At 37.6% G+C, this 12149-nt stretch overlaps 3 protein-coding genes across 3 annotated transcripts; 2 read left to right on the top strand and 1 right to left on the bottom strand.

The window, feature by feature from the left end:
- The first annotated feature begins 94 nt into the window (after positions 1-94).
- Positions 95-2717, top strand: LOC131797667 (uncharacterized). The gene is made up of 3 exons (XM_059115331.2): positions 95-283; positions 1558-1734; positions 2139-2717. The coding sequence occupies exons 1-3, from the start codon at positions 233-235 to the stop codon at positions 2667-2669; spliced, it is 759 nt and encodes a 252-aa protein (XP_058971314.2). The 5' UTR covers positions 95-232; the 3' UTR covers positions 2670-2717.
- A 908-nt stretch (positions 2718-3625) lies between these two features.
- Positions 3626-8915, top strand: LOC131797698 (uncharacterized). Its single transcript, XM_059115361.2, has 3 exons — positions 3626-4491; positions 5313-5489; positions 6610-8915. Exons 1-3 carry the CDS (start codon positions 3925-3927, stop codon positions 7171-7173), a joined length of 1308 nt encoding a protein of 435 aa, XP_058971344.2. The 5' UTR covers positions 3626-3924; the 3' UTR covers positions 7174-8915.
- A 209-nt stretch (positions 8916-9124) lies between these two features.
- Positions 9125-10327, bottom strand: LOC131783939 (glycerol 3-phosphate dehydrogenase). The gene has a single exon (XM_059100715.2). The coding sequence runs from the start codon at positions 10325-10327 to the stop codon at positions 9125-9127; it is 1203 nt and encodes a 400-aa protein (XP_058956698.2).
- Between the last annotated feature and the right edge of the window lie 1822 nt (positions 10328-12149).

The following is a 12149-nucleotide window of genomic DNA, read 5'->3' as shown; positions in this document are numbered from 1 at the left end:
AAACAATACAACTGGTTCATATTTTCAGATAATCCTTATCCTCATAGGCTTTGCTATTCTAAGCTCAAAGTTGCGAGAGTAAAAGGCTGTTATTGGCGGTCATCTTACAGCCTTGCTTCCTTACACTGAGACAAGCGATCAGAGCGGAAAAAACTCTACAAATAGTTCTTTATCTAATGAGGAACACGCAGAGGGTAGTTCCATACTTGGCCCAGTTTTATTTCAGGTGGGAATGCAGATTTACTTCATCGCTCCTTGTACTATTTCGTCGGGGATTATGTTGGTAAGTCGTTTTCGAATACACTAAATGAAAGGAGATTGAATTTAAGGTCGAATAGGAAATATTTTCTCTCAAGATTGGCTTGATCTTTGTTCAGATCAGATCCTGCCACATTAAAATGTATCAAACTGTAGAATCGACTAAAGCACAAACTCAAAACAAGATACGTAATTTTAGAGGAAAAATGATAATTTCTCAAAGGTTTCAAAATACATGATGAGCGCGTGATTTGTCAACTGTTCTGTCTCTTGATCGTTCAAAAAAGGGTCATCACGCCACTGGTTGGCGTTTTCAGAGACAGCAACATACAGTGCTTCACAACCCGAGTGGAATACACAAATAGAGTAAATTTTTCTTGTCTGTTTTATTTCTTATATCGTGATGTGTAAGCAGTCAGCTGATCAGTTCAGTTCGAGAGTTTTCCCGCCAAAATTCCCAGAACTAGCGTGACTGTCCCTCGGATCCAGTCTGTTTTCATTGTCAATTCCTTCGACCGTCCTCGAAATCAGTGGGGAACCTAGCATCCTTAAATCCAAAAACGATAAAAATGTTTGGTCTAATATACATCCCAAATTAAAATCAGTGAAAGTAATTAAGGTGAGTTTGTTCGAACTAAAAACGAAAAAACAAACAAATTGATAACAACGCATATGTGAAAAAAAAAAAATATCTTGTTAGATGTTTTAGTGCGTAGTATCGCTGAGTATTTTTACGAGTTGTGCCGTATTTTGAAGAGCCCGTGAGGAGAGTTAAAATACAAACAACGTTAAACAGGTTAAACAGGTTTTTTTAAAGTACAAAATAACCAACTGTCCAAAGAACCGTACAATATCATAGGATATTTGTACTCTATTTGCGCGTTATTTGTACTCTACTTTGTGCAGTTGAATAATAAATAACCTTTCTAGAATCACGACCCGATCACGCTCTTCAAGCTTGTATCAGTATTACAGGGAGTAGCCATATTTGACCAGAATTATCCCTGAGGGGCACAAGACAACAGAGAGTATTAAGCAAAATCCCCTCTCCCCCCCTAGGCGAGATACTAGTTCATTAATTAGGGATTACCCCGAGTGCTACATAACGTTCCCTCACATTTAAAAAAGTACCCATGAATTTATCATCTTTTATGGAAAGAGGTGCTGTGAGAGTGAAAAGGCTTCAATAAAAACATAACATGATTATCACAGCCAGAACTCAAACCCAGGCTAATTAATCTGAATTCTAGTGAACTTTGGATACTTCTTGTTTTGTTTTTGTTTTCTTTGAAACAACAGACAGCTCAAGCTGGGGGTGCCATAGCATTGTCTGTACTGCTCACAGTGTTTTGTAATTTGGCAGCTGTATTCACTGTGCCTCCTCTTGTGGCTTGGATAATAAATTTTGAGAATGTCCGGCTGGATCCTGTTAAACTTTTGATTAAGTTGGTGCTGACTGTTCTTCTTCCATTATTGGTATGTACAATCAGAATAATTGTAATTTGGTGTGAGGAGAATAAGTATCAATATACATTAAATACTATTTTGACTCATTCAAGATTTTAAAGTTAATTGAGTTGTTATTTATATGTATTGGATGTTTAAAAATTAGGCACTGCACACGATATCTTACTTCATGGTTCTTAAATCAAACATTTACTCAGTCATTTCATCATATTGCCGTAATGTTAAGAGATTATGACAAGGCAAGTTGTCCAGAGTAGGTTGAGGAATGCCTTTTCAATGTTATGCTGAATAAGTTTTTGTAATATTGATTATTTAACATATACCTAGTTCACTATTTATAAGTTTATTAACCAGGGAGTGCACTTAAATTATAGCTTAGCTAAACTTAATCTTTGACGACATGAATTTTATAGGTTGGCAAAGGACTGAGTTACATAACACGCGTGAAGACATTTGTCACGAAATACTCCAACACACTGAAAGCCGTAAGCATCATACTGTTAGCAATGATTCCATGGTTAAAGGTCAGCCGAGCAAGTGTTCAAAAAGCCTTCAGTATGATCTCTATTTGGAGTATTTTTGCTGTACTTGGATGGGGCTTAGCAATGCACTTACTCTTCATTATTGTTATTCTTCTTCCATGTTTTGCCTTGAAACTGGAAAAATCTGCTTTGAAGTCAGTTGTCATCCTGGCTAGTCAAAAAACTCTGGCCATTGCCGTAACAATATGTGGTTATCTTCCATTTACACAAGCTGAGCAAGGCCTTATAAGCTTCCCTCTAATTATTATTCACATTGGAATCCTAGTGTCTGATTCAGTGTGGGCATCCTGGTGGTTTGCACGGGATACAAAAAAAGAAAAAGAGAAAATTGAGAAAGTTGAAAAAATTTTACAAAATGATAACACTGATAATTCATTTCAAATATCACATGATCATTCATGAGGAAATTATGCTTGGCATAGCATGATTGTGCGAATTAGCTAACATTAACGGGCCTCTCTGCAAGTATATATATTTTTGTATACTTATTATTTTTATTCAATGTTCTGCTGAATAAGTTTTTGTAATATTGATTATTTAACATATACCTAGTTCACTATTTATAAGTTTATTAACCAGGGAGTGCACTTAAATTATAGAATAAAAATTTCTTGTTCTTATTTGGCCAAAGGTAAATGGATAACCAGGTTAAATCAAAACTGGATTTCCAATCTCCTCTAATGACGTTTTCCTAAGGGTAAATACAAGATATTAATTTACAAAATACTTTGAAATCATCAAGCTTTGTTTTACCGCCAAAACAGTCAAATTGAAGAGAGCATGAGCATTTTCTGAACCTTTGAAAATCGTTTTGATCGATGGTCACCATGGATCTTTGGTGTAGCGTAAATAGAAAGTGATTATGTAATGCACTAAAAATCACGTGAACCGCTCGAGTTCATTCTGTTGTGAAAAGTTTTCAGCATTATGTCGAGTTTTTGTACAATATTTGGAACCGGCCAGTACAGCTGAATACGGTCTAGTCAACGAGCGTATGCTTAGATGTAGACCTTAAAAGTCCTCCTCGCACAAGCCCGGATTGACGCGCAGTACGGTTTGAATCATCAGAAAGACTGCTATAAATAGACGAGGGCGCAGCCACGATTTTCCCAAGGGGGTATCACACTGTGTCAAACAGAGAGTACTCACCAGTTTTCGCCACCTGAATATTGTAGCGCTCGTGGCGTGCTTCTGTACTTCTTGATGTTGTATGCGCACTAGCCTGGGTTAGCTTTTGGGTTCATGTTAACCTGCAATCTGGGTTTTTTTTTCCGGCGTATCACTATTAGACGCAGTTGGAGGACAGAGAGTAAAGCCTCGTTTTTCCAATCGCAGATCAGCCTTTTGCGCTGCAACACTACACTGTACAATATCACGTTAGCCCGAGTTACAAAAAAAACGAGGGAATTTCAAACCTTCCTGCCAGGTAAATTCGGGTCTCGAGAGGGGTTACCGGTTTACCTGGAAGGAGGGGCTGATCCGGACTTTTGAAAAGCGTAGCCATTTGTGGTGAATCAACCACTGAAGGTCACAGGAGAGAGATCATATAATAACTTTTCGTAAGTCCCCGACAGTTTACCTTCCACGAGTAAATGTTTCAGTTGTTGTGTGCGTACGTCGTGCGTCACGCAATAGAAGTCACGCATTCGTTTTGTTGATGACGTTCATAGGCGCGCGTATTAAGTTGCGTCATATGAATCCGACAATGGCGGCATTGAATCTTCCTGAGAGTGAAGGTTCTCCAGAAGAAATATCGGAAAAACGACCGAAGTTATTGACTAGAGTGAAGGCAGTGGTTTTTAAGAATTTTTTGTCTATAAGCTTAGTCTTTTTCGTAGCTTTAGGAATTTTGGTTCCAGAACCCGGCGTCTTCTTCAGCGAACTACCGACCCACTATGTCTGTGTCGTTGGAATCTTTCTTCACAGTGGAATCAAACTTAAAACAGGAGAAGTGAAAGACGCTTTTAAAGCGTTCAAGGCTATGATCTGGGGTGTTATTTGTATTTTGTTGATTACGCCGATTATTGGCGGACATTTAACTGGATTGTTGCCATACACTGTCACAAAGGGTCATGCCACGACAAACGGCGTTGAAATAAATGGAAGTTCCCCGTCCACTGGAGGACACTCAGAGGGTAGTTCAGTACTTGGTCCAGTTTTTTTTCAAATAGGAATGCAGATTTATTTCATCGTGCCGTGTACGATCTCGTCTGGCGTTATCTTGGTAAGTTTAAAACATGTGTCATGGAGCGATAGGGAATTTGGCGAGCTTAGGAAAGTTTAATTTTTTTCCATTTATCCCCCCACACACACATACACAACACCTGCAGAATAGTAGGGTTTTTATTATTTTTATTATTATTATTATTATTTAGTTATTTATTTTTTGACCTGACCCTGTCCAACATTTTGTCAAAGATGTCAATAACCAGTTACACAGAATATTTTATAACCTTTAAGTTTTTCCTGCCCTGTGGGTCAAGAGGTCCAGGTTTGAAACCTGGCCGCGTAAATGTATTGGGTTTTTGGGCAAAACACTCACACTACCTCTCTCCACCAAGGGGTATAGAATTGTTCTTAAGAGTGTCTTTAATCTAGCGTGGACTGAATGAACATTTGATAAAGACACCAACAGAACAAACGTGTGATCAACACGTGAAACATTTTTGAAGTGCATGTGAAACAAATGAGCCAAGGCAACTTCTCTCTTTAAAATGCAAGTGTCCCACTTTTGTAAGATTCATATGCTGACAGTTTTCACACATTAAAATAGGTTGGAAAACAACTATCTTACATGTGAAACACTTTTGAAGTGCATGTGAAATAAACAAGCCAAGTTAACATCACTCTATGAAATGTGCTCCACTTTTGTAAGATTCATATGCTTGCAGTTTTTGCAAATTAAAATAGGCAGGGACGCAACTATCTTGCTTGCTTGCTTGCTTTAAAAATTATTGACATAATGGTTCCAAAATAAATTAGGATTATGATATTGGTTATAATTTAAGTGTCTAAGTTTTAGATATACAATTTTTTCATCAACAGACAGCACAAGCTGGAGGTGCTGTAGCACTGTCAGTGCTGCTCACAGTGTTTTGTAACTTGGCCGCTGTATTCACCGTTCCTCCTCTTGTGGCCTGGATAATAAATTTTGAGAATGTTAGGCTGGATCTAGTAACATTTTTGATTAAACTGTTGCTGACAGTGCTTCTTCCATTATTGGTAAGTGTTGTAGCAAGAGTGTAATAATGCAAGATTCAATACATGAAATTCTTGGTGCTAAAGTTAAAAGAACCAAGTGACAGATAGGAGGGTGGCAAAGCAGGTATCCTGATCTCATTTCACGCTTGGATTTTTGGAAAAATGCATGTTTCATGTATATAAGGGGAAAAATTTCAAATTCTCATCTTGTGTATAAGGTTTCAGGGAAATACTGAGGTTTTTTTGTGAAATGATATGAAAAATCTATGGGTCACATATGTTTCAGGAGGCAAATTAAACTTTATTCTGGTTCATAAATTCACAAATCTCACTGGCCTTTCTGTTAAATTTGCACGACACATATTAATTTGGCCTTAATCACACACAGGTAGAACCCCTTTGCCACCCTTAGATAATAAGGAGAGTTAACATTGAGATCGTGGGAGTAAATGGATTAACAAGCTTTGTCAATAACAAATTCATTATTCAGCCAAAAGATTACAACAAAGGACTGCAGAACAGACATAGTTTGATGCTACTCTGGTTTGCAGATTTAATGAATGTAACCGAAGAAGTTAAAATTCATAGACTGCAGAACAGTTGCATGATTCAAGTAGTTGTTTGCATTGCTTTCACTATCTGTAAGATGAAGATATGTCAAGTTTTGTGACTCCTGTAATTACAAATGATCAAATAAACAATTTCTTTTCGAGACAAAAAGATGCCCAGATGTTACAAAGTATTTGAACTAGATACAAGGGTTTTTGTTGAGGGAGGAAAGTGGTAAATCTGAAACAAGCAATTAAGGTTTATCTAGCTTTGAAGTCAACCAAGGCGTAGCATGTGCTCCTTTATATTTTTGCAGACAGACAAACATTTAATCCTCTCACTCCCAAGATCTCATTACTAGTCTCGTTACTGAATGCCATACAGTTCTTATCATGTTAGTTCAGAGAATTTAGCATTGGATCAATTAATAACCCCCTAATTGATATTTTTCTTCATTTGCATCACTTGCCTTCATATTGTATTTGTATTGTAAGGAGTACTCCTGTCTTGGGTCCTCACAGAAGTTAGGGTTAGTGGCATTTGCTACTGGCACTGAGATAAATTTTTTCAATTTTTTTTTTCTTCTTTATAGGTTGGCAAAGGTTTGAGATATATACCCCATGTGAAGCCATGTGTGAAGAAATATTCCAATACACTGAAAGTAATCAGCATCATACTATTGACTATGATTCCTTGGCTAAAGGTCAGCCAAGCAAGTGCACAAAAAGCCTTCACCGGATTCTCTGTTGGAAGTGTTTTTGCTGTTATTGGATGGGGCCTAGCAATGCACCTTCTTTTTATCATCATTGTCATTTTTCCATGTTTTCTACTGAAACTGGAAAAATCTGCTCTTAAGTCAGTTGTGATAATGGCCAGTCAAAAATCCCTGGCAGTCGCAGTATCAATAGCTGGTTATCTTCCATTTACGCAAGCTGAACAAGGCTTGCTAAGCTTGCCAATGATTTTAATTCACCTTGGAATTCTTGTGGCTGATTCAGTGTGGGCATCTTGGTGGTTTGCATGGGATGCTAAGAAAGAAAAAGAGAAAGCTGACCCTGGCAACATGGCGTTAAATGGAGATGAGACTACTAATCAAACAACCAATGATCATTTATGTTGTGATGCAAATCAACAGTTACATGTTTCATCTGTTTAATGACCAAAGTCATATCCCATTTTTCCTCAAATAATGGCTGTGCCCTTTTAAGCACCCTCCCCAAATTAGCACCCACCCTCTAGGCCATAATATCAAACAAGCACCTCTCTTGAATAAACACCCCCATCCCCCCTCCTCCCTCTTTTTCTTAGATAATAGGGATACAAGGAAAACCTGTTTTTATTGCCACTTTTTAGGAGAATAACAAGTGCCCTCCTAATAAGTATTACTTTTTTGCCTCAAATAAGTGCCTTGGTGCTTATTCAAGGAAACACAGTAGCTCTGAAGTAAACTATTACCCTGAATTGAGCTAGTTTTGTGTGGTCTTCATTTCTAGACTTATTTATCTTGACGTCAGTAAATCACTTGGTACTTGGCACAGGTGTAGTACATGTGTCAGTGAGAAAGGGGAAGAATTATATATTGTGATTAATCAAACCTGTAACAAAATTCTCGAATGTGGTTAGCTATCATTAGCCCGATTTGAGAACTAATAGGACAGCGTACACATCATGCTTGTAATTGGACAAGCATGATGTGTACGCTGCTTGTTTATGTGAACAGTATGTGTCGTGTGTGGACTGTTGTTGTGCATTTCCTGAAATTATCAGTTTTTTTTTTTTTAATGAAGACATTTCATCAGTCTAATTTCTTTCTTGAATTTTGTCAGTTTTGATTAATTGGTAACAGAACTTCGTGTAGTCCAGTTCTGTTGGTAATCATACCAGCGATTAACAAATCACTCGACTCAGGCCTGTTGCCGTTATTAACCCTTTGACCCCTCAAAAGATTGTTTATTCTTTCTCTTGGCTGCAGCACTTTTCCTTGTTAATTAGTTTTGAGAGTTTGTTGTTAGATCAAGATAAGAACTTCTACCTGGTAAGTTTGAGTATTCTCATTACCTGTTCATTGGATAATAAATCTCCTCTGGTAGTTAAAAGGTTAACTGTTTACACCCCAACATCAGTATGCTTAGTCGCAGTACTGTTCATATACATACATTTCCTAAAGTGCTGTAAGGGATAATTTGTTTAAAATTCCAGTGAGTCTTTAATTGGTGATCACTTCCTTTTATGTGTGATCCAGGAGTGATATTTGAAGGACAAAATTAGATGTTAATTATTCTTAGGGGTTGATTGGTTAACAAGGAGGAGTTCGACTAAACTGGGTTGTTTTTTTTTTTTTCATATTTAGTAATCTGGTGGTGGGGTATGTCTTCAAGTGTGTCTCTTGTATGTTTAGAAAAGGAGGTCTTTAATTATTTAATCAATTGATTATTTATTTTTCCATTCAACTTTGCCTTCTCATTTCATCTAAGTATGTACGAGAGTAAGAATTCACTCTCAAAATTAAGGCCTGGAGAATTCTTAATAGAGAAAAGAAGCCTGAAGCTTCTTCGCCCTATATCAGAACAAATAATTATACGTTTGAAAAATAATTTAAATACATAATGACCAACTTAATTTATTGCAGAGTCTTCCACATATATGTTTGTCTAAAAGCAAGCAATCAATTATGTACTTTCAATTTCGAAATAGCTGAACAGTCTATTGGAAAACACCACTTTTATGGTCTGGTTATATAATTTTCTGTTCTAATGATAAAACACGTCAGATCAATTTCATTTATAGAGATAAATAATTCCATTCTATTATCATTTTATCAATGTTAGTTATAAAATTAATGGAAGTATCACAACCATGCATAATTTGTTTTCAATAAATTTAATTTATTTATTAATATTTTTTGAGGTTTGGTGATTCACTAAGCTGAATTTTGTATTTCTAACTTATATTTGCATGAAAATTGATCAGCTTGAAAAGACTAGGGGATTGAACCTTTTCTTTGTTCTTCTAATGTCCACAGCGACAGTAGTTTCAGTAGTTCTGCTAATAATTGATCCCATACATGCTGTCAAACAAAGTGATATATGAATTATACAAAATTTAATTTAAGGGTCTATTTTCTCGCCAGTTAACAACCCAAATTTTGCAATTGGATGAGTTATTTTCCATTTTCGTTCAGCCCTTGTCAAACCATTTTCAGGTGAACTAGTACAATTTTCAAAACCAAGAGAAGGTAAAAAAGCCGCCACATGTTTAGCTATCCCAAGACAAGCAGACAAACCAGTTGACCGAATGCCACCCACTGTGATCCATGCTTTGTCTGGTTGACACTCAATGCAGTAGTCTTTGAACTCTGTTGCAGGCCGCAGACCTGCATATGTCCCTATGACAGAATGTTCTTTGAGAGATGGAAGAATGGTCTGTGCCCGATTTATTAAAGTGTCAATGACTGTCCTGTCAATCTCTGCATTGCAGCGATCTAATTGGTCTTCTGCTGTGGGCCCCACTATTATGTTATCATAGACTGTAGGAAAAAGAAGAACCCCTTTAGTTTTTGGTGTAGGTACAGGAAATATAATTGAGTTCAAAAGTTTGCCTGCGGACTTGTCAAACACAGCATACTGTCCTTTCCGTGGTTTGATGGTAAATGGGCTTTGTCTATGTATTGTTTCTAGCTCATCACCATATAAACCAGCACAATTGACTACAACTGAAGCAGTGATTGGCCCTTTAGATGTTGACAGCTGCCAATCCTTCCCTTGTCTTTTCCCACCAGTCACATGACAGTTGGTTAAAATGGTTGCGTTCTGCGCCAGTGCTAAGTTTGCCAACGTGACGGGAATTCTCCACGGATCCACAATGCTCTCTCCAGGCACATGCACGGCACCAAGAGCATTTCTATTCAAGTGCGGTTCTTTCTCAAGAAGTTCTTGAGCTGTTATCTGCCTTACGTCTGAAACACCTGCTTCGTGAGAAATAGCGACAATTTTCGGCAATTTTTCCAGGTCCTCTTCGTTCCATGCTACAATAAAGCCTCCAGATTTCCTGTAAGGAATGTTATGCTTCGAGAAAAAGCTTTCATTCAATTCTCGCGCCGATTGAAGGCATCGTAACTCTAAACTACCGAGCGGCGCATCAAATCCCGTGTGAAGAGTTCCACTGTTTCCTGAGCTAGCGCCACAGACAAGATTCTCTTCTTTTTCGCAAAGAACACATCGAAGTCCTAGGGAAGTGAACTCGTGAAGAACGGAACAACCTACAACTCCTCCTCCCACAACAGCCACGTCGAATTTCCTGTCTTCTTCCATGACAGAAAAAAATATATCCTATCTCCTAGCTTTCAATCACCGCGTAGATCCATCTATATACGGATTCCCTTTCAATTCTTCTGACACTTCACGCGTAAACTATATCATTTTCAAGCAATCCTCTCTAAGAAATGTCCGCAATCCCGTGATTAACTTGAGCCAGCAAGCACAATTACCACTTCATACTTTATGTATGTGGAAACGGTTTGGGCGGACGCTCAAGATGACGGAGATTCTATGAGCCCCGTGATTGCTAAAAAAAACCTACCGTATATTGCATTGGTAAACTCATAGAATATTGAACAATTTTAAGTTAAATTTGGAAAAGCAATAGGCCGCACTTTATATCGGTGTAAAGGCGTGATAACTCAATTGGGATGTTGGGAGAACACAAGTAAGATCAAGAAAAGTTTGCAAATCATTTGCCTCCGGTTAACTCTTTACACCCTCACATCAGTTTGCATTTTCTCCATAATGTTTTTCTTAAGATGTCGACAAGGAGAATTTTTTAACAATCAAGAGCTTCTCTGGCTGATGATCATTTTCCTTAACGTGACCTTAATGTGTAATTCAGGGATGAAATTGTAAGGAGAAATTAGATGCTAGTCACTCCTACGGGTTAAAGGGTTCACATCCCAAGTGGGTTATTACGCTGGTAAACCGACAGAAAGTGCGGTCTATTGCCTGCATGGATTAAAACTACATTGAGTAGAGGTGACAACTGAACAATAGCCTGCATTTATCCTGAAAATATCCTCGGATATTTGCTCGCGGACATTAGCTGTTCCAAGGGGAGAAAACTAAGTTTTCCTAGAGCAAGCTTTAGGAAAAGTGGGAGCTTTAGGGAAAAGATAAGGCGCCAGGAAAATATTGAAGCACTTTTTTATGTCAAAGATTTTTGTTTACGGTACTGGCCGTCTAGTTTGAAAATTGAGGGGTATGATTCGGTATATCGTATAAACTTTCAGTTCAATCGAGGTATTACACGTTCGCGAGCGAAAATACTTGATATATCGCACTCATGAGTTTTTCTTTTTGTTTTTTTTTTGGTGCAACGACCTCTAAAATATTTTATAAAAGAAATCTAGCAAAATCAGTAAAATACATAGGACTATAGTATAAGGTGTTAAGTTCATCTATCAAGGTATGATTCAAGATGAACTTTTGAATGTACTTATTTTACTGTATGCGGAAAATCCCTCTGAGAAAGAGATTTTCCGCATGCAATAAATGCTATACATTTTCAACTGTACTTGACCAATTACGGAATGCAAAAGGCATTCAACGCTGCTCTTGTGTACGTTATAACCATCTTCTCGCAATACTAGACTTCAACAGGCCTTAAATATTTTTGATACTTTTTTGATAAATGTTGGTGGCGTATTTGACAAGAAATGACTAAGAAAAGGACAAATTTGTTGGAGCTGATTAACATGCGTGCTGCCTGCAAGGCGCTCACACCTGTCGAGGTCATATTTACTGGATACCGGTAACTCCTTTAGACCAAGGAACGAAATAAGGTGCTTTTTCAGCGCAGTACAGTGTTTACATCAATAATGGAAATGCTGCTTCTGTGACGCTCAAATGCCGTTTCCGAATCAATTCAATGAAAGCTTACAACAGCTTTCCAAATACCAGCATTGACGGCCATCGCGTAAGTTGACGATTGAGTTGGGTATCAAAGATCGTATAATCGATATGTGACATATGGCCTTGATGTAGATGGTCCAGGTGGTATTTATTAACGAAATATGACACTGGCGTACTCCTACTAATATGCAATAAAAAATGTACTTTTGCTGGACAAAATAAATCAACTGTC

The sequence above is a fragment of the Pocillopora verrucosa genome, chromosome 3 (genome assembly GCF_036669915.1).
Source record: "Pocillopora verrucosa isolate sample1 chromosome 3, ASM3666991v2, whole genome shotgun sequence".
Lineage (NCBI taxonomy): Eukaryota > Metazoa > Cnidaria > Anthozoa > Scleractinia > Pocilloporidae > Pocillopora > Pocillopora verrucosa.
This window is presented reverse-complemented; position numbering and strand designations above follow the sequence as displayed.

Coding starts and splice junctions, on each gene's coding strand:
- LOC131783939 (XM_059100715.2), bottom strand. CDS start 10,327: ATGGAAGAAGACAGGAAATTCGACGTGGCTGTTGTGGGAGGAGGAGTT.
- LOC131797667 (XM_059115331.2), top strand. CDS start 233: ATGCAGATTTACTTCATCGCTCCTTGTACTATTTCGTCGGGGATTATG. Junction 284..1,557: donor TTTCGTCGGGGATTATGTTG/GTAAGTCGTTTT, acceptor TTGAAACAACAG/ACAGCTCAAGCTGGGGGTGC. Junction 1,735..2,138: donor CTGTTCTTCTTCCATTATTG/GTATGTACAATC, acceptor TGAATTTTATAG/GTTGGCAAAGGACTGAGTTA.
- LOC131797698 (XM_059115361.2), top strand. CDS start 3,925: ATGACGTTCATAGGCGCGCGTATTAAGTTGCGTCATATGAATCCGACA. Junction 4,492..5,312: donor TCTCGTCTGGCGTTATCTTG/GTAAGTTTAAAA, acceptor TTTCATCAACAG/ACAGCACAAGCTGGAGGTGC. Junction 5,490..6,609: donor CAGTGCTTCTTCCATTATTG/GTAAGTGTTGTA, acceptor TCTTCTTTATAG/GTTGGCAAAGGTTTGAGATA.